The sequence below is a fragment of the Arvicanthis niloticus genome, chromosome 19, assembly GCF_011762505.2.
Source record: "Arvicanthis niloticus isolate mArvNil1 chromosome 19, mArvNil1.pat.X, whole genome shotgun sequence".
Classification (NCBI taxonomy): Eukaryota; Metazoa; Chordata; class Mammalia; order Rodentia; family Muridae; genus Arvicanthis; species Arvicanthis niloticus.
This window is the reverse complement of record NC_047676.1, coordinates 6,595,238-6,619,462: the sequence shown is the minus strand read 5'-3', so window position 1 is coordinate 6,619,462 and position 24,225 is coordinate 6,595,238. Positions and strand designations below refer to the sequence as shown.

The window sequence follows — 24,225 nt, the reverse complement described above, 5'->3', positions numbered from 1 at the left end:
CTGATAGGTCTGCCTTTATATGTTACTTGGCCTTTTTCCCTTACTGCATTTAATATTCTTTCTTGTTTTGTGCATTTGGTGTTTTGATTATTGTGTGATAGGAGGTATTTTTTTTCTGGTCTAGTCTATTTGGCATTCTATAGGCTTCTTGTATGCCTATGGGCATATCATTCTTTAGGTTAGGGAAGTTTTCTTGTATAATTTTGTTGAAGATATTTATTGGCCCCTTAAGTTGGTAATCTTCACCCTCATCTATACCTATTATCCTTAGGTTTGGTCTTCTCATTGTGTCCTGGATTTCCTGGATGTTTTGTGTTAAGAACTTTTTGAATTTTTCATTTTCTTTGACAGTTGTGTCAATATTTTCTATGGTATCTTCTGCACCCGAGATTCTGTCTTCTTTCTCTTGTATTCTGTTAGTGATGCTTGCATCTATGACTCCTGATTTCTTTCCTAGGTTTTCTATCTCCAGGGTAGTCTCCCTTTGTGATTTCTTTATTGTTTCTACTTCCATTTTTATGTCCTGGATGGTTTTGTTTAATTTCTTCACCTGTTTGGTTGTGTTCTCTTGTAATTCTTTTTTTTTTTTTTTTTTTTTTGTTTTTTTTTTTTTAAGACAGGGCTTCTCTGTGTAGTCCTGGCTGTCCTGGAACTCACTCTGTAGACCAGGCTAGCCTCAAACTCAGAAATTGCCTGCCTCGCCTTCCAAGTACTGGGCTTAAAGGTGTGTGCCACCACCGCCCGGCTTCTCTTGTAATTCTTCAAGGGATTTTTGTGTTTCCTCTTTAAGGGCTTCTACCTGTTTAACTGTGTTCTCCTCAATTTCTTTGAGAGTGTTATTTATGTCCTTCTTAGTCCTTTATCATCATCATTAGAAGTGATTTTAAATCTGAATCTTGCTTCCCTAGTGATATGGGGAATTCAGGACTTTCTCATGTGGGAGAACTAGGTTCTAATGATGCCAAATACCCTGGGTTGCTGATGCTTATGTTCTTGTGCTTGCCTTCTGTCATCTGGATCTCCTTAGTGCTACCTGCCCTGTCTCTGACTGGAGCCTGTCTTTCCTATTATTTTGGCTGTATCAGAACTGTGTGGGGTGGGTGTTACTACTGGGGTTAGAGTTAAGGCCCAAGATCTGCTCAGTGCTCCGGGCCAGGAGTGACTTCCTAGGTCCTAGTGGGTGCCAGTTTCTCCCTGTTTGGGGCTGGTGTTGCTTTCTCCTTACCTAAGATACTGCCCTGGTTAGAACTCCTGGAAGGACTGCTTCCTCTGGGTTCTGTGAGATTTGGGGCAGAGCTGCTGCCCGGGATCTGCTCAGTGCTTGGGTGAGGTCCTCATTTTATAGCTTGGATGGAGATACTGATGTGGAATGCTTTCGTTCAATAGGCCACTGCAAACCTTCAAGCCTAGTGAGACTTTTTTTTTTTTCTACTGTGGGCTTACAAGTATTTCCAGGACAGTCGCGATGAGAAGGTGTTGCCTGTCATTATTGTGTTGTTAAGTGGGTTTTCAGTGTTTTGATACTTGGACTGCAATTTTAAACAGTGAGAATCACATTCTTCAAAGGCATAGAGGCATACCCAAAAAAGTAGTATTGTGAACACACCATGCAAGAAATACACATGAACGTGTTTCATTCATTCTATGTCAGAATTTATTGAACAGAAAATTCACAAGGGGTAACACTTTCAAAGCAGCAAATTGCCAGATAATGCAAATTACCTTGGCAGTCTGGCTGAGGTAAATTTAGGTTCTTTTATTTTAATCTTAATTACTAATTTTAACTCCACAGAACACATTCAGTATATCAGTATTTATGTGTATGTTTATTTTAATGAATTAATACAAGGAAAAGAGGCTAAAACAGACTTTAAAAGGTTTCAGAATGAGATGACAGAAACGCAAGTAGAGTCTGAATTGATAATAAAACCCAGCTGCTCCTGTGGTCAAGGGAGAGGTAAGGCTGATAGCAAAGCTTTAACCCTGAGTCCAGCTGATGTAGAAAGAGAAACTGGAGTCAGAGCAGAAATGTCAGATCCATGCTCAGATGGATGAGGAGGTATTCAAGCAGTCTGCACCAACAGCTGGGGACCAAGCCTAGCAAAGAGACAGGTGCTGCTTCATGATATAATCTGTTAATCTGTGTCTCTTTATTGTGGAAGTGAGACCAGTAAGATTATGGCTTAACAATTTATCATTATTAATTCATTCCTGTGAGTTTATCACATATGTAGTATTACATTATACTTCCTTAAACATACTATTATGGAATTGTTTGTTTGCTCCTTGTGCCTTTTTGGCCTAGTTTAATCTTCTGATCTTCTTATATTTCTGTAGAGTTGGCTTACTGGATATAATTCTTTGAATCCATTTTTATCATAAATATTTTCCTTTCTGTTTCACCCATGACAGTTTTTCTGAGTATAATAGTTGGGACTGGATACCGTTGTCTTTCAAAATTTTAGAACATCAGTTCATGTCTCCGTAGAGAAATTTGCTATGATTCTAATGGGCCTGCTATTGTCTGTGACTTAATCTTTCTCTCTACTGATTTCAAGTCTCTTTTTGCTTTGTTCTGTACATTCTGTGCTTTAGCTATTATATAATGTAAAATTTTCTTTCTCAGGTTACATTGGTTGGTGAGTGTGACTCCTGAATCTTCAGAGGCAACTCCTTCCATAGATTACAGGAGTTTTCTTCCATGATCTTGTTAAAAATGTTTTCTATGCCTCTGACCTGGATTTTTTTTTTTAAATACATTTATATGTTCAGTTATTTTGCAGTGTCCTAGAGTTCCTGAATATTCCATTCTTGCATATTTTCAGATTTGACATTTTCTCTAAGTACCAAATTTATTCACCTTGCCATCAAGACCTGATCTTTTATTCACTTCATCCAATCTGTTAGTAGGCTTTTCTCTGAATTGTTTGAGTTCTTTAATTCTATAGTTTAGGTTTTATTCTACTTTTGGTTTGTTTTTCAGTTATCCTATACCTTGAATAAACTCTTTTTTCATATCTTGAATTGCTTTCATTATTTAATTCCAGTTTGTTTTTGTGGTCTTTATTCTGGTATTTATTCATGTCCTCTTTGAGTTCTTTGCCTTTCTGAAAGCATTGTCTTGTCCATGATCTAAATCACTTTTCTTTGAGAATACTGAATTCTTGGTGGAGATTTCTTGTCCTAGTCAGAGTTCTACTGCTGTGAAGAGATACCATGACCAAGTCAATTCTTAACACATTTAATTGGGGGCTTATTTATAGTTTCAGAGGCTTAGTTCATTGTTATGATGGCAGCACTCATGATGCTGGAGCAGCAGCTGAGAGCTACATCCCAATCTGCAGACTGGGTTTTTGAAACCTCAAAGCTCACTCCCAGTGATACACTTCCTCCAAGTTCACACCTACTACAAGACCACACTTACTCCAACAAAGCCACACCTCCTAATCCTGTCAGAGTTCCACCCCTGCATGCATAAGCACTCAAATAAATAAGCCTATGGACACCATTCTTATTAAACCACATGTGTTTGGGTTATTCCTGTATTTGCAATGAAACATGGTAATGTGTCTTCGTATTAAAATCTGTTTCTTTTGTTGAATGAGTGTTTGAAACTTTGTTTCCTAGTAAATGAACCTTGTCAGTTGTATTGAGTTTAAGGTTTAGTCTTGGGCAGTTCAGTTCTCAATCTGAATAGGGTTGCAGAAGTACCTGTGGCCTAGCTTAAGCTAAGTGATGTTTCTAAGCCCCAAAGCTGACCTGATATAGAGTTTGAGGATTACAGTCTTCAGGGGTCTGAGGGAGGTGTTCTGAGAGCTTCCTAGGATAATGGGTGCTAGTGGAATTGCCAATAACAATCTGGGATTTCCTGTCTAAAAAGGAGGGCTAGAGTATGGGAAATGAGGTGTAGGACATATGGTCTTTAGGTATGTTGCAAGGGTGGGTCAATAAGTTACTCTTTTGTGCTTTTTGTAGCATTCCATTTTTCCTCCATCTACCCACATTGCAGCTAAAATTTGGGATGCTTTATTACCAATTTCACAAGTTGAAAAACCCAAATAAACTTGAAAACACTGGAGAATATACACCCCTATCAATTTTAAAGTCCATCTTAAAGTACAGGTAATTTGGCCACAGGATGGTTCTAGGTAAGGAAGGTTGGTTAGGGTTGGAAAAGCCATTCTCTATGTGGGTGGCACTATTCCATAACATGGGACTAATACAAAGGAGAAATGGAAGTAAGCACAAGCACTTATCACCCTTTTTATTAAGAATTTTGCACATGCTTTACTTTTACTTACCCTTCCTCATCCAACTCTTCCCAGATTCAACTACCTTCACATTCCACTCATGTTTGTATCCTACCTCCCCACAAATGACAACTTATCCTTTCTAAATATCCTTATATGTGTAGCCTTTCACTGGAGTGTGGTTAACTTATTGATAGCAATACTTTGAGCACCTTGACTCTTCCCACTCAGTGGTTTTGCATTTCCCATAGGACCTTCGGTAGTGGTGGAACTTGCCCAACCGCCCTGTATGTGCTGGCATTACTTGGGTTTACTGCTGCACCAGTCTTAAGCATGGTATCAAAACCCCTTTGAGTTTATATATGTAGTTGTGTGTTCAGAAAACATTGTTTCATTGTAATCATTCACTGACTCTGGCTCTTACATCCTTTCCACCCTCTCCTCCACAATGTTCCTTAAACCTTTGGAAGAGGGAATGGGATATGTATGTTCAATTTAGTACTGGAAATTATACAATCACTTATTCTATGTATGCTGGCCAATAGGGGTCTATGCTGATCATTATCTACTGCAATGAGAAGTTTCATTGATGAGAGAGGAAATGCCTTAATCTATGGGCATAACTATCAGTTGTTAGGAGTAGGTTTACTACAATGTCCACTTAGCACAACAATTGTAGTAGGTTCTCTCCTAGGGTCTATGAGCTATCTAGTTGTAAGTTCTTATTTTGATAAAGGATACGTGAAGAAAGCTTGGAAAGCCTGTAAAAGCCAGACCTATTAGATGCCCTCAGCAAAACAGTGTTTTCTAAAAATAACAGGGCCACTGAATGAATTAGCTCATGGCAGCTGTGACTACTCACATAGCACCTGTACAAGATAAATCCAGGCAAAGATCTAGTATAGATCAGTGAGGGGCTCGTAAACCTCAAAGCTTAGCTTTGGAGCTCCTGGAAGGTGCTGGGGAACAGTGTTGGCCTCAGAAGCTTCCCATACTTCAGTCACTTGTCCAATAACACTCTATATAGAGGCAGCCGTCAGTGAACTCAGTATATTTTAACAAAGAACACAGGAATTTGGGAGGCAGAAAAGGAAGTAGTGATAGTGGAGAAATCTGAGGAAAAGGAATGGAGATGGTATATGGCTAAGACACTTTATATACATGAACAATGTTCTCAAATGACATAAAATTATCGTAAAAATAAAGAATGGCTTTCAGGAATAGTCAAGCTTAACTTGTTCCAGTAGTGATCAAATTCATGAATCCTGCTGTCATAAGGTTTTCTGAGGGACAACATCAGAAGAATGAAACAAGACAGAAGGGTACTCAAAGGTCTCTGATTCTAGAAGCCACAGAGGTCTGCATCAATATATCCTCAGGGAAGAGAAAGGAGATGCTTTCTGAAGATTATATGGCGTAAGACTAACCCTCCATCTTCCATTTGTCTTTGCTATAAATACTAAAGAGGAATTATGAACAATGGCTTTCCCTACATTCTTTTCATACATCTTGAAACACAGTCCGTTTGGTTGTTACCAATCATTAGTAATCTCGGAAATCAAATGTGCTTGGACAAAAAGCTTAAAAAAAACAAGAAACCACATGCCATCTATATTAGATATTTTGCTAAAGGCTGATAATTACAGATTGCCAACCAATCTGAAATCCCATTCCTAACCCGTCTCCCCGTGAACATTATTGTACTAAATACTTTTCCAGCTCTTTAAGCCTTGTTCAAACACAAGGTGAGAAAACTAAGTGAAGGACAGGTAGCAATCTCAAAGGGCTCTCTGCTTAAAAGTTTTTGTTGTTGTCGTTTTTTCCCCCATGTGTATGGGTGTTTGTTCTGGTTCTGAAAGCCACAGGTGACTGTGTCAATGTAGCAATAGAGAACAGCTGTCTGTGCCACGCTAGGTGCACGGTGCTCATGGAAGCCAGAGGAGGGAGCCACACCCGCTGCCACTCATGTTACTGATAGTTGAAAGCAGGCAGGAGTTCCCTCCCTGTAAGAGTGGAACCCGTGATCCATTTTTCCAGACCCTAATAAAGAACTTTTTAGTTGACGGGTTAGTAAGGATAAATTCTGAACTCTCCTATACCCCTACTAGTTCATGTGCTGCAATTAAGACACTTCACAATAACCCTCGATGCTTCTCATGGCTTCCTTCCTTCAAAAAGTACTGATTTATCTTCAAAGGAGGGTTTTTTGGCTTTTTTTTTTTTTGTTTTTTTTTTTTTTGGGGGGGTCTTTCTACTTGTACCGTTATAAGAGACTTACTATTATTAGTTAGTCTGTCAAGATTCTCTTGTGAAACTGAATATAACTGTTTCCTATGACAATTATAAAACAAGAAAACAGCAAACAGCTTTTAACTTCTTCTCCCAGGATAGAAAAAGCCACCTGTGATCAGAATGAGGTGGCAGAGGTGGTACTAACCTATTTTTTTCCATAAAGGCTAATAGTAGCTCAAACAAACAAACAAACAAACAAAAAACAGGAAAAAAGATTAAAGCAACAAATTATGTTGCTATGAAAGTTTTGATATTGTCTCTTTTTATTTTAAATATACTCAGTACTTATATGCCTTTTTAGATATATGCAAATAATCAAGAACTGCAAATACAATGATTAACATGTGATGAAGTATCCAGTAACTAAATTCATCCTATCTTCTGAATAAGTGTATATGGATTGTGTCCCTACTATACTATGGCTCTGTTCCCATTAAAACAGGGATTGTGTCATTGGACAAAAACTACAGTTGTCACTTGAAAGGAGAATAAGACCTTGTTTATTTTGGAGCCAAATATTATATTAGCTATCTCTAGAAACAAAGAAATGCCTAGTCACTACAAGGGACCCCAGAACACAGCGTCTTAGGATTTCACTACAGCCCAAGTTGGTGAGAAAAGTGAATGTATTGGAGTTACTTACAATTGGGGGACCCAAAGGGGAAAATCTGCCATACGAATCATGGCTCAGGAATCCAGACTGAGATTACCCAGGTACAGTCTGACAACATGGCAACAGTTTTAGGAAACATTTATAGTTAAAAGAACAATCAATCAATGAATTTTGAAACCACACTGTCTAAAAGAATAGGTTGGTAGATTACAACAAACAAAAGTCTCTGCTATAGAACTTATATGTTCTTAGCTGACAATAGAGGTCTAATTTTCCATTCCCCCAAAAAGACACTGTGACATTCTCTCCAGTATGAAGACTCTGATGATAACTAAGATATAAAGAAAAGTGTTTTTTCCATATCCTTTGCTGTCTGACTTGCTGTGATAAATGCCATGACTAAGAAATAACTTAAGAGAGGAAAAGGTTTATTTCAGTTTAGGAATTACAGTTAGTCAGCCAGTTCAGCCAGGATGAGAGCTCAAGGGCAAAACCTTGAGACAGGAACTAAAGTAGAAACCATTGAGGAATTCTGTTTACTGGCTTGCTTCCTCTGATTTTTGGTGGCCAGAATTCTCATTTACTCAGAACCACCAGTCCAGGGGTGGGACTGGGCATCAATCAACATCCAAGAAAATGTCCTACAGACACATCTGTAAGTTAGTCCAATCCAAACAACCACACAGTTGAGCTTTCCTTAGAAAATGCAGAGAGATGTGAAGTCAAACAGTGAAGCTTACTGAATTCTTTGGTGTTGATAAAGATTTGAAATATTATTTAAAAGTTTGACACATTATCTGTATGTGTAGTTTCTCTCCAGTATGAAGTTTCTGAGGATAATTAAAGTATAAACAACATGTAAAGGCCTTGCTATATTCTTTGTATTTTTTCTCTCATGCTAATGCAGTGGCAAATAATAGCTAAACACCTGGCTACGTTTTGCACATTTGTACAGATTCTCTCAAATGTGAATTCTCAGACATTCATTAAGTACTGAATGATGAATGAAATCTTCATAATACATTTTGCCAGTATAAGGCTGTTCTTCAGTACCAATACTTTTGTGTTAATTTATGAAAAGCATTTAAAAGCCTTGTCAATTTGTTCACATTTGTAGTGTTTCTCCCCAGTATACATTTTAAGGAGGTTAGAAAGTGTTGATCAGTAAAAGCACTTGTCATATTCTTCTCAAGGGTTTGGTTTCTTTTTACTATGGATCCAATTGTGTTGGATAAGATCTGAATAACCTAAAGCACATCCCTCATACTTGTAGGGTCTCTCTTGAGAATGAACTCTGTGATACTCTTTAAGGATTGAAGGAGAGTAAAGAATTTTCCAGCATTTCCCCTTGTATAGTATTTCTGAACAAAAAGAACTACCTTGTGCTGAGTAAGATTAAGAACTTTAGTAGACACTTTCCCACGTTTGTGTTATTTCTTACCAACATGGTTCTTTTGATGTTTAAAGAGTCCTAAGTGAGTGCACAAGACCTGGCTAGAGTCCTCACACGAGGGTGATCTCCCTCCAGAGGCTTAAGGTTTGGAGGATAGAAAACATTTTGCCATTCTTCACATGGTTAAGAATTCTGTTGAGGAATTTGTTCTGATGTAAGGATGGATGAGTGAGAAAGCATTTCCATGTCCTTCCCACTTGTAGGGTTTTATCCTGAATGAATACTCAAGTGGGCAGCAAGTTCTAAGTGAGCACTAAAGGCTTTGCCACATACTTCACACTTGTAGGGATTCTCTTGAGAATGAATCCTTTGATGCTCCTTCAGGCGAGAAGGATAGTAAAACATTTTGCCGCATTCCTCACACTTGTAGGGCTTCTCTCCAGAGTGAACTATCTTGTGCTGAGAAAGGTATGAATGAGTAGAAAAGACTTTTCCACATTGCTCACACTTGTAGGGTTTCTCTCCAGTATGAATTCTCTGGTGTCTAGAACGTCCTGAGCGAGTACAAAAGTCCTTGCCGCATTCATCACACCTGTATGGTTTCTTTCCGGAATGAATTGCTAGGTGTTCCTTAAGGATTGAAGGATAGTAAAAGGTTTTGCCACATTCCTCACACTTGTAAGGTTTCTCCCCAGTGTGACCTAATTTGTGTTGAGTAAGGTAGGAGTGAGTGTAAAAGGCTTTGCCACATATGTCACACTTGTAAGGATTCTCTTGAGAATGGATTCTTTGATGTTCCTTCAGGCGAGAAGGATAGTAAAACATTTTGCCACACTCCTCACACTTGTAGGGTTTCTCTCCAGTATGAAATCTCTGGTGTTTAGCAAGTCCTTTGGGAGTACAAAAGACATTGCCACATATGTCACACTTGTAGGGATTCTCCTGCGAGTGGATTCTTTGATGCTCCTTCAGGCGAGAAGGATAGTAAAACTTTTTGCCGCACTCTTCACACTTATAGGGTTTCTCTCCAGAGTGGACTACCTTGTGCTGAGTAAGATATGAATGAGTAGAGAAGACTTTTCCACATTCTTCACACTTGTGGGGTTTCTCTCCAGTATGAATTCTCTGGTGTCTAGAACGTCCTGAGCGAGTACAAAAGTCCTTGCCGCATTCATCACACCTGTAAGGTTTCTTTCCGGAATGAATTGCTAGGTGTTCCTTAAGGATTGAAGGATAGTAAAAGGTTTTGCCACATTCCTCACACTTGTAAGGTTTCTCCCCAGTGTGACCTAATTTGTGCTGAATAAAGTAGGAGTGAGTGTAAAAGGCTTTGCCACATATGTCACACTTGTAGGGATTCTCTTGAGAATGAATCCTTTGGTGTTCCTTAAGGCGAGAAGGATAGTAAAACTTTTTGCCACATTCTTCACACTTGTAGGGTTTATGTCCAGTGTGAACTATCTTGTGATGAGAAAGGTATGAATGAGTACTAAAGGCCTTTCCACATTGCTCACACTTGTAGGGTTTCTCTCCAGTATGAATTCTCTGGTGTCTAGAACGTCCTGAGCGAGTACAAAAGTCCTTGCCACATTCATCACACCTGTAAGGTTTCTCTCCAGAATGAATTGCTAGGTGTTCCTTAAGGACTGAAGGGTAGTAGAAGGTTTTGCCACATTCCTCACACTTGTAAGGTTTCTCCCCAGTGTGACCTAATTTGTGTTGAGTAAGGTAGGAGAGAGTGTAAAAGGCTTTGCCACACTCCTCACACTTGTATGGTTTCTCTCCAGAATGGATTCTCAGGTGTTTAGAAAGTTGCCAGCAAGTTCTAAAGACCTTGCCACATACTTCACACTTGTAGGGCTTCTCTTGGGAGTGAGTTATTTGGTGCTGCTTAAGGTTTGAAGAACAATAAAACATTTTGCCACATTCTTCACATTGATAAGGTTTCTCTCGAGTATGACCTATCTTGTGCTGAATCAGCGAAAGATGACTAGCAAAGGCTTTCCCACATTCTTCACACTTGTAGGATTTCACTTCACAATGAATTTTCATTTTAGATACTGAATGGAGTGTACAAAAGGGACTGCCACATTCTTCACACTTGAAGGCTTTCTCTCCTGGATGAATTCTTGGGTGTTCAGAAAGTATTGAGCAAGCGCTAAAGGCCTTAACATATTCTTCATACTTGTAGGGCTTCTCTTCAGTACAAAAGTTCTGGTCTCTGGAAAGTTCTATGGGAGCACAAAAGACCTCACTACACACCTCAATCTTAAAGAGATTCTCTTGAGAATGAATTTTTTGATGTTCTGTAAGATGAGAAGGATAATAAAACAGTTTCCCACACTCTTCACAGTTATAAAATTTCTGTCCAGTGTGTTCTATCTCATGCTGAGCAAGACATGAATAAGTAGAGAAGGCTTTTCCACATTCTTCACACTTGTAGGGGTTTTCTCCAATACAAATTCTCTGGTAGCTAGAATTTCCTGAGCAAGTACAAATGACTTTGCCACATTCTTCACACTTGCAGGCTTTCTCTTCAGTATCAATTATATGGTGTTCAGAAAGTACTGAGTAAGAGCCAGAAGTCTTACCACATTCTTCACACTTGTAGGCATCCTCTCCTGGATCGGTCCTCTGGTGTTCAAGAAGGAGTGAGTTCCAATCACAGGCTTTGCCACATTCTTTACATTTATATGGTTTTATATCTGGTGAGTAAAAATTGAGATATGAATAAAAAGGGAGAAAGATTCTTTATACTATTACATGTTTATATTGCTTTTGTACATGTTATACAATTTATAATGCTTATCTTTAATATGTACAGCATTACTCATATTTTCACAGATAAATGAGAAATTACAAATTTCCACGCCTATATCCACTGCAGTATAATTTGAAAATGCATTAAATGGAAACAATTTAAATTTCCACTGAAATAAGAGGAAGATCAAACAGAATACAGAAATAATGAAATATTACTAACAGTTAAGTAGCAAAGAAAGTTGCACCATTAAGAATAACGGGAATTCTTAAGGACATTATGCTAACAGAAATGAGCCCATTAAAAATATATAAATTTATGACCAGACATACATAAAAATATAAATAGCTAAATACGAAAAATGTCATGATAGTGGTGATTTCTGAGGTTGAAAGAATGTAGAAATATACACTTTATATCCTAAGTATAGTTTTAATTTAGAAGATACAAAATAGTATACTAAATAATAAGTAGGCTCTCCATAATATCATTAAGTATTATATTTCAAGAAGTCAGGAAGCTCTATGTTGTATTTTCACAAGAAAATAAGCATCTGAATCATATTATGAAAGGAAAAGGAAAAAAAAAAACCAACTCAAATTCACCTGTAAAGATAGAATGGCTGCTGGAGGGACATATCAATCAAAGGCTAGATGATAAAATTAGCTTAAATTCTAAGAAGATTTGCTTAAAAGACAATCTTAAAATGGGCAGTCCAGAAACTATATACTAGACTCATGATAACACATAAAGTAGAAACACACACAGTTCTGATACTCACAGAACCAGACCTCACTGATGGGGGAAAATATCCCACTACATTACTACATTACTGTGCTAAAGTGTTTAGTATTGTATAATCTATCCACAAAAACATACAGCTAACATAAACAAAGTATTTTAGACAACCTAGATTTCAATAATACAAAAATAAATGTAAAATAATAAAAAGAGAATCTTAAACCCACTAAATTCTGGAAAACAACTGGTAAGCTACTAAAAACATTCTTTTAGACATATAAAGTTTCAATCTATGAAATATATTCACAAAGGGTGTGTATCTTAAATCAGAGACACTGAGTGTGTGAAAAAAAACTGAGAAAAAAATTATAATCATTCATAGCATTTATAAAAAGATTTTAGTTACCATTCATGTAAGTGATGTGAAGGAAATTTATTTGTGATTATATTGTATTATGATGGGTTCACACATAGGCCTTTAAACACATGTATAAATTTTTAAAAATATAGGAAACAGTCAACATTCCATTGAAAGGAAGACGCTCAGCAAAATGACAAACTTTTTCAGTCACTGTAAACATAGGCAGAGTCCTTTGGAGAGGAAACGAAAGCTTGGAGATTTAAGGCATCATAAGATAGATGTCTTCTGACAGAAATGAATGAATACGTAAATAAATAAATAAATAAATAAATAAATGGGGATATCTAAAAATTGATTTCCGTTACAATTTCATATTCCCAATGCGTTTCTGTTGGACCCCATACTCTGCCCTCTGACCCTCTCATTCCTACACACCTGGGTGCATGGTGGTGGCTACTGGTCTCTTCTCATCTGAAGGCTCTTGTCCTTGCTCCAGAAACGTGACCAGGTATGGCTTAGAGAAAGCAAGGCCTGTGTGTGGAAAAGAGGAATATGATTGTTTGTGTGTTATTCATCTGGGAAATAACATGTCTATTCCAGGATTCTTCTATTGTGGGCATTCTTCTATGGGGACAGTATACCGAACATCATTTTCTTCATTTACGAGAGATAATATTAAAACTCAAGGATATGTCTTGTGCCTGTGAACATTACCAATAGAGTGAAGGATACTTCTAAGAAACAGTCGGGTTAAAACCAAAAAGGAAAAAAAAAATATCTTAGTTACATCAACAATCTCCCCAGTTCTTCCTTAAATAAAGGCTCATAAACCTCACTGTTGGAAAATACAAGCTCCCATGAAATGTTCTATAAAATAAATTTAATATTCACCTTGAATTAAGCATTCACTATGGGCCAGACACGACCCTGCCCAAGTGACTTCTAATTGGTAAATAAAGATGCTGACAGCCAATAGCTGGGCAGAAGAGACACAGGTGGGGTTTAAGTTTCTCAGGATATTGGGGAGAGGAGGACCATGAGGGAGAACACACAGGAGAGGTGGAAGCAGAACCACCATGGGTTAAGGGTCAGGAGGGCAACCCTGAGGGCTGCCCAATTAGAGTTGAGAGCAGCCCAGATGGAACATAGTAAATAGTAGGTAGTAACTCAGGGTAATTGATAGGAAAGTGGACTCTAACAGCATGGCAGGCAGGCAGGCAGCTGCCCGGATATGCTCTTTAGAGGTTATCAGAAATATAAAGGCTATAACTGTGTCTTTCACTTGGGAACTCAATACCCAGAGGCAGGGAAGAAACCCTGGGTAGAGATTTGTAAAGACTTTATACAACACACACACACACACACACACACACACACACACACACACACACACAAAGAATTTAATGATGAAAGCTATCCTCACCCAGGAACACAAGGTGGCTGTAATTCTCCAGTATCACGTCCCTGTACAGATTCCACTGAGCAGGCTCCAGACATTCCCTCTCTTCTGGAGAGAAATCAACAGCCACATCCCAGAAGGACAGCATTTCCTGAAAGAAGGACAAGTTAACCAATATCAGATTATAATAATAACCAATAATATAAATACCAATAAGCATCCTGTACTTATGAATACAGTCTGAGAACTACAGCAACAACAACACTTCATTAATACTTAAAATAACTAGACACCATTCTCACATTCTTTCACGTTCTCCTTTTTACCATGTGTTTAGCTTTTGTAAAAACGTATTCATATGTTTACTGTATTCATAGTGCAGCCTTTGAAATCACGACAACTTTATCTGAACTGCTGAGTTTAAGAACTATGATTTGTGATTCTAATTACTATTTTCCCATATTTATTTTTACATTCTAGTATTGGATTGCTTTTCATCTCATTGCATAAAGTTCTCAAATGGCCATGGACAGCAACACATTATTTCTTCTGTTCTATGGCTAGATAATAGAAAATCATAGATTTACATGTTCAAAGGGGTATTTTGCTATAGGTAGACTCATCGTTGTCTGTACATCAATTCTTAAATGATCATTTCCTTAAACGCTTAATGTTACGAAGTTTTAAAAGTCCAAAGTTAGGCCAGGGGCTCTAATGCCTGTCTTTAATTTCAGAACTTGGGAGGCAGAGGCTGAGGCAAGTGATTTCTGTGAGTTCCAGGCCAACCTGATTTACACAGCGAGTTCTAGGGCAGCCAGCACTAGAGAGACCAGACACTATCTCAAAAAACAAACCAAACCAAACATGTCTTCTACTTTTCTATGATACATACTATAAAATGGTAACTTACAGTCACCATTCTGGGCAACATTTACTATTAAGCTTCTTCCTTCTATTTAACTATATAAGAGTACCGACTGACCAATATTTTCCAATGCCTTCCTTTCCTGATGGGCAAAAATCATTATTTCTCCAACTTCTGTAAGTTAAAATTCTTAAGACTCAACCTGTGCTTGAGGTCATGTGAATACTTGTCTTTCTGTATCTGAAATAATAATTTTTAGTCTCTTCTATATTGATCCAAATTACAGAATTACATTGTTTTCTGTGACTAAACAGTTCATCATAAACATGTGCACCACAATGTCATTGTCAAAGATTAAGTAAATTACAGAACTTAGATTTCAGCCACATTTGGATGACCTCAAAATTATAGAAAAAGAAATATAAAGTAAAATTTAAGCATTCACGCCAGAGGAATTCTGAGATCAGTTTTGTAACTGAAATGAGTAAAGGGAACTTCAAGGATCAGAAAAATAAATCCAGTAAAATAATATTTACCTTTGCCGCAGCACTAGTAAAAGCAGAAAGAGACCATAGCAAAGCATCAGAAAGTGTGTGCGGGTCTCCTAACAGGAAAACGTGCAACTGTGCAGAGACTGTATCATATGGGGATGGCACTTCTCTTTCAAATGACATTTATTTAATGATGTGACACCACTTAGACATGTGTTTAAGATAAGAATGAGATAGTTGTTGATCCCTGGATCATTTCCAGTTACTTAAGATTTCTTTTGAGATTCGCTTTACAATTTTTATTAACTTGTCAACATTCTCTTAATAATTCCTCTTTATAAATTCCCTGTATGGATTCCAGGTATGAAGCCAAACTAACACTTAGTGGTTTAGGAAAACCCATGTTGCTTTGCTTTTCCTAAGTGGGCCAGCAAGGCAGTTTGGAGGACAGCCTCCAATTTTCTTGCTCCTTTCCCAGGATATTAATCCTGGCAGGTGATGGCACTTCTGGCCACCCGCCAAAGTTCTCTGGATTCTCAAATGAAAGACAGGCATGCTAATTATGTTACCCCAAAAACCTAGTTACAATGTCCTACATGTAGGCTAAAGGAAGCCTACCCTCAGTTAGCTGATTGGGAAGTAAAGTTGCCAACGTCCAATGGCAAGGCAGAACGAAAAGAGGTAGGACTTTTAGGATTCCTGGATAAGAAATGCAAGAGAGAAGAAGGAGGATTCTGCCTTGAGAGTGGGTAGGACCAACCATGCAATGACAGGGAAGCAGAGAGATTAAAATTAAGAGTCCGCTGATATATAAGAACCCGGGAAAGCGGCTCCAGGGGCCACTGCCCCAATTGGGTCTGGGGTAACAAAGATGAAATATAGATTTTAAAAAATATTAACTAAGGAATACCGGAAGAGAGTGTGTGCTAGCCACAGGAAGGTTTGGAAGTGCCCAGCCAATGAGCTAATAAGGCATATTAATAATGACGCTGCTACACATGCGTGTCTTTCATGAAAGAATCCAGAGAGCTTGGGGCGGGTGGCAAGAAGGGTGATTACTCACTGAGACCCAGAGCAGATTAACAATTCACTGCTACAGAAAGGCATCTAATTTCTTAGAACACATTTGAAGGTACTATAAATTCTAGCTCAAGATGGGTGGTCACTGTTATTCCCAAAGGCCAAAAATCAATAAGCACTATATGAAATACAAATAGGAAATATGGATCGGACAAAGGAAAAACAAAACACCCCAAAGATTCCCTGAACACCCTACCTGTGTTAGTAATCTAAAGGAGAATTCAAACAACTAAATAAAAAGGTAATATAATAACTCCATAGGTAAATAAGAAGTCAGAAATCAACCATGCAATAAAATATGAGAAGCAAAATGACAGCTGCAAATGCCATACTGAATGCAAATAACACAGGAGCAAACACTAGAAAGATTCTGGCAGAAGGAAGGAAGCCTCAGCAAACAGAAAGCTGCCAGAGGTTACAAAAGGAGAAGGGAGGAGATGTCAGGGGCAGCCTCGCTTATACACTGAAGGCTTAAGGCCTAAGTCAGCCTGCTAACACAAAGTCTTGGTCTCTGGAAAAACACTGAAACAGATAGCTATAAGATACTGTAAACAGGCAGCTTTGGTGGAAATCTACCAGCCTGGATATGAACTAATAGCCATAGACCTTGTGGATAGGTAACCTTGGTGGATAAGATACCAACTTAGATAAGAAACAAGTGATTCATAGACAGAGTCATAGTGACCTGTTCCCTGAACCTTCACCCAGCCGATACCCTGTTCTGGAAGATATCTGCACTCCTCCTGAACACCTATGCTCCTGTGTCATCCCCTTCCCCACATCCTGCATTTTTGTGTTTATAATCCCTGTGTGAAAAAGTAAAATCACGGTTTGATTAAAAAAAAAAAAAAAAAAAGAAGAAAGAAAGAAAGAAAGAAAAAGAAACCTGCCAGAGGTTATAAAAGCATGACAAAGAGACATTAAGAACACTGAAGGCCTATAGAGAGAGTCAGCAGGTCAGGACTTGGAGCCCACTGTCATGACCTGAAGTAGATCTTTCATACCAAGGTACAGTGTTTTTTTGAATTTTGCTCCTACACAGGCATAGCATGGTATGTGGTCCTACATATACAAACAGAGTCAATAAGGAAAGAGAAGAATATAAAGAAGAAAGTAAAATAAAGGACTGGAAAAAAAAAAAACTTACGAGGCTGTAAAAGATTTATGGAACATTCTCCATGGAATAAAAGAAAAGGAGGAAACCAGGATGGTGTTGCGTGTTTGTAATCTTAGTTCTTGGATGGTACAGGCAGGGGTACCAGGCATTCAAGGCCAGCCTCACCTGCATAGGGAATTTAAGGCTAGTCTGTGAGATGTGAAGACATCTCTTATTTAAAAAAAAAATATGAACACATTTAAAAAAAGAAAAAAAATTACATTTTAAGAAAAATTTAAAAACCTTACACTATGTGAAATGAGTGATGGACACTAATTAAAACTTCCAACAAATGCCAGTCTAGGTAACACTGAAGACACTCAAGAAGGCTGAGCAAGCTGTGTAAGCAAGAATTCTGATAGGAGTGGGAGAACAACAACTCCTTACCCAGGAGGTGCTTCTGTAAAATCCTTAGTAGTTTACCACAGCAGGAATGGCGGCTGGGGAAGGTGAGCGATGTTGTGATGTTGTGTCACACACAATGGAAGGAAAAGAACAAGCATGGATACACAGACAAAGCTGCTCCCTAACAGACTGGGAGAGCAGAGAAGTCAACAGAAACCAGAGCCTGTGGAACAGCAGAGGGGAACTGCAAGGAGTATGTCGACAGACAGATTCTCAAGTCACAAGTAGAATGATGAAAAAAAAAAAAACAAAAAATAAAAAACCAACTAAATCCAGTCTCCCCCAGCCCCCATCTCTTTCTTTGCTTTTTTTTTTTTTTTTTTTTTTTTTTTTTTTTTTTTTTTTTGAGGCAAGGTCTCAAAATGTAGCTCTGGATATCCTGGAACTCATCATGTATATGAGGCTGGCCTACCTCTTCCTCCTAAATGCTGGGATTAAAGGCATGTGCCACCTGCCCCAGTCACTTCTTAAGAAAGTAGACTCTGCTGAAAGCATCTTCACAAGGTGAGAGATGAGAAGAAACACATTTTCCACTTTCTTTACCTACGAGATGGCAAGGGCTGGGTGGTGAAATCTAACTTCCCTTCTTTGGAATGGAGGCTGGTCCTAGACACAAGCCTAGACCAACGGAATGGAGAACGGAGAAGTCCGAGAACTCTTGCATACCATGCCTGTGTCCCTCAGAAATACTCCTTCATTGAAAACAAATAGCCCCGACTAGCAGGAGCTTATGTGGATGTGAAAGTCAGACTGGACTCCCAGTTAGCTTCTAGCTACTAGTGACTCCATTTTGGATACAGCGTATCTACAGATTAAAGAACATGCTGCCTTAAAAACACAACAAAGGTATGATAAAGTAACCAACCCATAGGTCTCTGGCCCAGCTCCTGACCCACATGTATGTCGGGAAATGCAGCAATCATTAATTCTTGTTTTTAGCTAACACATTTTGCAATACCATGACTTAGTGGCTATTTGGAACATTGAACATGGATTGGGAGATCATAGGTGTTATTTACTTACAAACCAATATGCTTTTAAAATATGTATTCCACGTAACGAACACATGCTTTATTCTGTATGTTCAATGTACAAATCTAACAGTGATTTATATTATTCAGTACAATGTCACTATTTGTTCCTAGAGAAATATTAAGTGCAGTCCATCCTGTAAACAGTCAGGGCTCAGAATCTCATCCGTTTTATTTAATTCTTATGTAGCTACCACCCCAAAGAAGATAATAATTGTAGGTCTTTGAAAAGGTCTGCCAAACAATCTGACTCATACTTTTCGACTCAAAATATGTTACCACATTTAAAAAGAACTACATTTAGACCCAAGAATGGAAATATTTATAAACCAAAAGAAGAAAAAAAAAATGCTAAAAGTCTGTGCTTCACGTTTTTCATTCCTTGCATGTTTCTGTCTCCCATCCAAATCTATACAAATAACTTCTGTATCTTCTCTCCACGTTACCCAACAGATGTCACACAGACCACCAGAAAATGAACATCATCACCATCCTGCCAACTTTCACTTTTGGAGTTTTCCCAAGGACAACGTGTCTAACACAACAATGTCCCTATATGTGAGTTTCTAAAATGAGAAACTCCTTCCCTCTTATCTTCACTTATACAAACATTAAAACACAAAAGAGCCTTAGAGAAAGGGGCAACTGCACGTCATGGGAGACTGGATTCCTTGCTGAAAGAGGAAGAAAGCCACTTTAGCAGTTTACTGGCTGAACGTGAAGGACGGAGGTAAATGTGGTTGTCATGACCCACACGCAGAGCTGGAGCACTGTTCTGGATAACTATAAGAAAATGTTCCACACACAGCTGAACCTGTTGTACAAGTGCTGGGCAAGCCATCCAAGCTCCACAGAAAGACAGAGGAATGTGAACACGGGAGGGCTGCATCCATCCCGGCTGCAGTGGAAAACTGGGAAATGATTGAAGTCTCAGATGGGATGGGAAGGAGCGGATTGGAGGAATCCAGGAAAGAGCAGAAGAAAGCACCATGAGGTCATGACAGAAACAGAGATTAATGCCTGACGCTATGAACGTTCTCTGCAAATCGGCAAAGCAAACAAGAGAATTGCTCCCTACAAAGCAAACAAAAGGAAGCATCTAATCTCTAAAATGTAATCTCTTTAACAAAAGTTTGTTAGTGGAAAAAAAAATATTAAATTCTGTGTCAAACACGGAGCCAAAAGAACTTTTCGACCACATGGAGAAACTTTGAAAATCAGCAAAGTGGATGGATTTCTGTCTGTCTGCTGGTGCTAAGTCAGATGACAGGAACCATAAAATGTATCTAGTATATCTCTAGACTACTGTTTTAGAATACTTTTAACAAGGCTCATTTCATGGAGACTGACCTTAAACTTTCTAAGCAGAGTGCAACGGTGAACTCCTGACTTCCTGCTGCCACCTCCCCAAGTCAAATGGCAGAGTTACACCCCAGAATATGCTGCACTCACAGGTGTGCCTACTTAAAACTATGCGTATGTGAAGGATCTATATGTTATAAGTGAGCACACTGCTGCATCGTCTATGCATTGTAAGAGCTCTGATGCCCAACGCGGTGAAAAAGAGTTAGGTTCCTACAGATTAGTGATATTTACCGGGAAGTATCTGTATTTTAATTATAGGTACAAAATCCACAGGAAATTCTGATATGTAAGTAAAGACCATGTTTCTCATGCAAGAGTGAAGAGAAAAAAGAAATCACACAGTGAAATTAACCAGACCCAAAGTCAGTACAGCTCAGCAGACTTCTGCATACAATGGTCATTCGGATTGGAAGCTGTGGGGCTCTACAGTCATTTTATACTTCAAGTAGGAAAGTTTAATAAAATCTGTTATTTTAAAAAAATACCACGTTTTTGTTGTTGTTTGTGACAGGTGTTTTTGTGTAGCCCTGGCTGTCCTGTAACTTGCTCTGTAGATCAGGCTGGCCTCAAACTTGGGGATCCATATGTCTCTGCCTCCACAGTGCTGGGATTAAAGGTGTGCATCACCACCACCAGGCTAAAAATACCACGTCCCTTATGAGTAGACTTTAGTGCCATAAGCCAGTCTCTAGCCCACAAACACTTGGCTTGACTGAAGTGTGACAAAGTAAGAAAGAGCACAAAAAATTGTGTGAAACACATCAGAGAAACCTACAAAAATACCTTATGGGTTTATCCATGAAGATTTGCCCATGCCCAGCACAAAGAATCTCTTAGGAAGCAAAATGAATAGCTTTGTCATTGGGTGAATATCAGATCTTTCAAAGCATACATTTGAAATACATTTTGTTGAAAATATAGATGAGATAGGAGTTGCATGCTTATGTAATAATTTATGTATTGATTTTATAGTCATGTATAATAAAAATGATTTTTAGCAATTGTTCAAAACAAAAGAAAAAAAGAATCAACAAAACAAAAGACAGTATGAGCAGCCACTGTGTACAAACTACAGGACCCGGAGTGAACCTCTTCAAATTCATCTTTTACTCTTTCGACACAGTATAAATACTTGGATAAACAGTTCCAGAACTGTTTAAGGAGAATCATGAAATGCAGACCCCACATCTAGTGACAGTTTTAGACACTGTACACAGTAGACGACAGAAGAAATGCATAGGATTAGAGAGCACTGTAAGCATTCTGTCAGGTATGCAGGGCTATTTCTCTTTCCCAGAGAAACTCAAGCTCCTTTCTGTCAATCCCTAGACACACTTGTAGCCTCAAGTCAACATCTCGCATGAACTAATGACATCGAAATTCACAATGGAAGTGGATGAGTTATTATTCTCTAGTACAGTGCAAGATCAGTAAGATCAGTAATTTCTTGTTTTGCAAAATTAGAACCTTTTCCTTTAGGGGATCATTCTAGCTCTGCATGGGAGTGTTAGTCTGAGGATTCAGGTCACAGCGCTGATCATGAAGTATTCCTATTTAAAACAGCAGTTCATAAATGTAACTCTGTTCCAAAACAATATTGGACTACATCCCATACGTCAATCTCCCCCGCAAAACTCTCCATCCTTGGAAACTAGTAACTTTATGAACTTCTATCAACGCAAACTAAAAAGTATTAGGCCGACTATAAAGTACAGGAGGGGCCAGACCTCCACTTGGTCTAGGTGTCCTGAGAAAACTGACAACATCGGGGAAGGCGTGGCTCGGCTAGTCCATAGCCAATCTGCAATATGTGAGCCCCCCAGGTACAGGTCGTGAGCCGACCCGCCTGCCAGAGCAATCCTGGATTTTCCACACTTGCCAATCTCTTTCCTGCCAAGCCAGCCCCTATAACAGAAGCTCAGGGTGGCCCCAGGCAGCCACCCCCTGCTCACAGAGAGTTCACTTCCAGCACCAACTGCACGCCCTCTCCCCAGCCCCAACAGGCTTCCAGACGCTGTGGCCCAGCCTAGGTCAGGAAGGCTCCACCAAGTCTGCTCTTCCCGCCTCGGGGCCACCCCTCCTCCGCTCCCTCCGAGCCGGACCCGCCCACCGTCCCTCCGACCTGCATAGGTGCACGGCACCCTGGACCAACCTCCATGTCAGCGATGCAACCTGAGTGCGGAGCACGACCAGAGAAATCGCCCAACTTTGCGAGAAAATGCACTAGTGCAGACGCAATGCGGAAGTGCCGTTTCCACAATGGCTTCTTGTGAAGCGATACAACGGAAGACTACACTTCCCACAAGTCTGTGCGACGAGGCGCCAGGAACACAGGCCGGTGACGTGCGTTGTTTCCTGCGTTTCTCCCTCCTTTGCAGGTGAGGACGGATGGCAACAGTGGCAGACCTTGCACTGGGACAGCTATAGGGAGTCAGGCTGCTTTAAAATCCCGGATTCACGACAGGAAATGTTTGAATGTGAGTCGCACCTTTGACAGTAATGTTTTCTGGGTTTGCTGGTTATTTCTGGTCAATATGTTCCGATTTAAAACTCAAAGTCTGCTTATTATGGGATTTATTCCATGTGTAAAATTTACGTTGACTCAGTTTAACTTTAAAATAAATCAGCAAAAAATTGTATGGAAGTGACCACTATCTAAGATGATTTTGCAGTCAGCCTAGTTGGCACTCCCTGCCTTCGAAGCTGCTCAGGAGCTTAAGACAGAAGGATCCCAAATCTAAGGCTAACCTGGGCAAAAAGTACAAACTACAAAAAGGGTTACCTAGCATCTTAGGGGTAATGCCCTTGCTTGCCTGGGATGAAGGAGGCCTTGGTTATAAATGCACCACTACAATAGACAATCTTGTCCGGTAGTAAAATAAAATAACCAGTGTGCCCCAGCTGGAAAAAAGTCTTAGTGTGAACATTGGAATCCATACAGTGTTGTGCATGGGTCAAGGTACACAGATATGATTTAAAATCATAAAATGAAAAGTTCAGCTTTCTAGAATTTACATGTAAGAAACTCAGAGAATTCATCTAAGAAGAATGTTTTCATAAACCTGCAACCCCCGTTTCATACATTAACCCATTAGTCTGTGTAAGAAATGTAATTTTTGTGAACTGTAGCAGGACACCACCCCCAGCTCCTGGTCCATCATCCATTGTAGAATTTATCTCTGAATTAGGTTTTATATTTCTTCAGTTTCTACTTTCTCCTTTCATTCTGAAATTCTTCCTGTCACAGAATTTTAAGGGTCAAGTCTATCTACCTTAAACTTCCCTCACTTCCTCTAACAGGGGACATAGAGATAATGAATAAAGCTAGATAGGCACCATTGGGCCTCCTATCTCCTCTTAGAATGTCTACTGCTGTACTCATTATGCCAAAGACCAAAGCACAAACTTCTTTAGAAGAAGAGCCTATTCTTGTGATGGACAAGGAAGCTAAATCTCGGCCGATAAAAAAAATCATTTTTTTTTTAATCACTATAAGAAACTTGGGTCCTTTTTATTCTTCTCTGAAAAGATTAAGATGTTTTAATAACTTTTGGGGGTGGCTAGACAGATGGCTCAGTGGTTAAGAACACTGACTAATCTTCCAGAGGTCCTGAGGTCAATTCCCAACAACCACATGGTGGCTCACAACCCTCTGTGATGGGATCCAGTGCTGCCTTCTGGTGTTTCTGAAGAGAGCCACAGTGTATTCATGTAATGAAAATAATAATAATAAAAATAACTATTTGGTGATAAAATGACAATATTTCTATAGATAGAGAAGGATGAATAATACAGTCCCCTGTAAATATGAGTTCAGTTAGGAGAGGAGAGTAGAATCTCAAGGTCTATGAATGATTGGTGTACTTCCATCAGCCCTTAGTGATGAAAACACATACTAAGGCACTGGGTCCTGTTTGCTTTCATGTTAGAAGGACATAACTTCTACAAATAACACCCATCTCCATCACACAAATAACCACTTTATGAGAGAATCATTTATCCAGCAGACATGAAGCAGATGT

The 24,225-nt window shown here is 39.0% G+C and overlaps 1 protein-coding gene across 2 annotated transcripts; it reads right to left on the bottom strand.

The window, feature by feature from the left end:
* Positions 1 to 2,683: 2,683 nt before the first annotated feature.
* On the bottom strand, positions 2,684 to 22,489 carry LOC117723831 (uncharacterized). Of its 2 annotated transcripts, none has more exons than XM_076916349.1 (4): positions 22,356 to 22,489; positions 13,835 to 13,961; positions 12,847 to 12,942; positions 2,684 to 11,253 (listed from the first exon to the last, which is right to left on the bottom strand). In XM_076916349.1, exons 1-4 carry the CDS (start codon positions 22,359 to 22,361, stop codon positions 8,816 to 8,818), a joined length of 2,667 nt encoding a protein of 888 aa, XP_076772464.1. In that variant the 5' UTR covers positions 22,362 to 22,489; the 3' UTR covers positions 2,684 to 8,815. The 2 variants fall into 2 exon arrangements, with proteins under 2 accessions (XP_076772464.1, XP_034379278.2); XM_034523387.2 differs by having other exon boundaries at positions 22,326 to 22,474.
* Positions 22,490 to 24,225: the final 1,736 nt, after the last annotated feature.

Excerpts from the sequence above, each read along its gene's own strand:
- LOC117723831 (XM_034523387.2), bottom strand. The coding sequence starts at position 22,361 with ATGGAGGTTGGTCCAGGGTGCCGTGCACCTATGCAG. Across the intron at positions 13,962-22,325 it reads GGTGCCGTGCACCTATGCAG|GAAATGCTGTCCTTCTGGGA; the intron begins GTCGGAGGGACG and ends TCCTTCTTTCAG. Across the intron at positions 11,254-12,846 it reads AGCCACCACCATGCACCCAG|ATATAAAACCATATAAATGT; the intron begins GTGTGTAGGAAT and ends TTTACTCACCAG.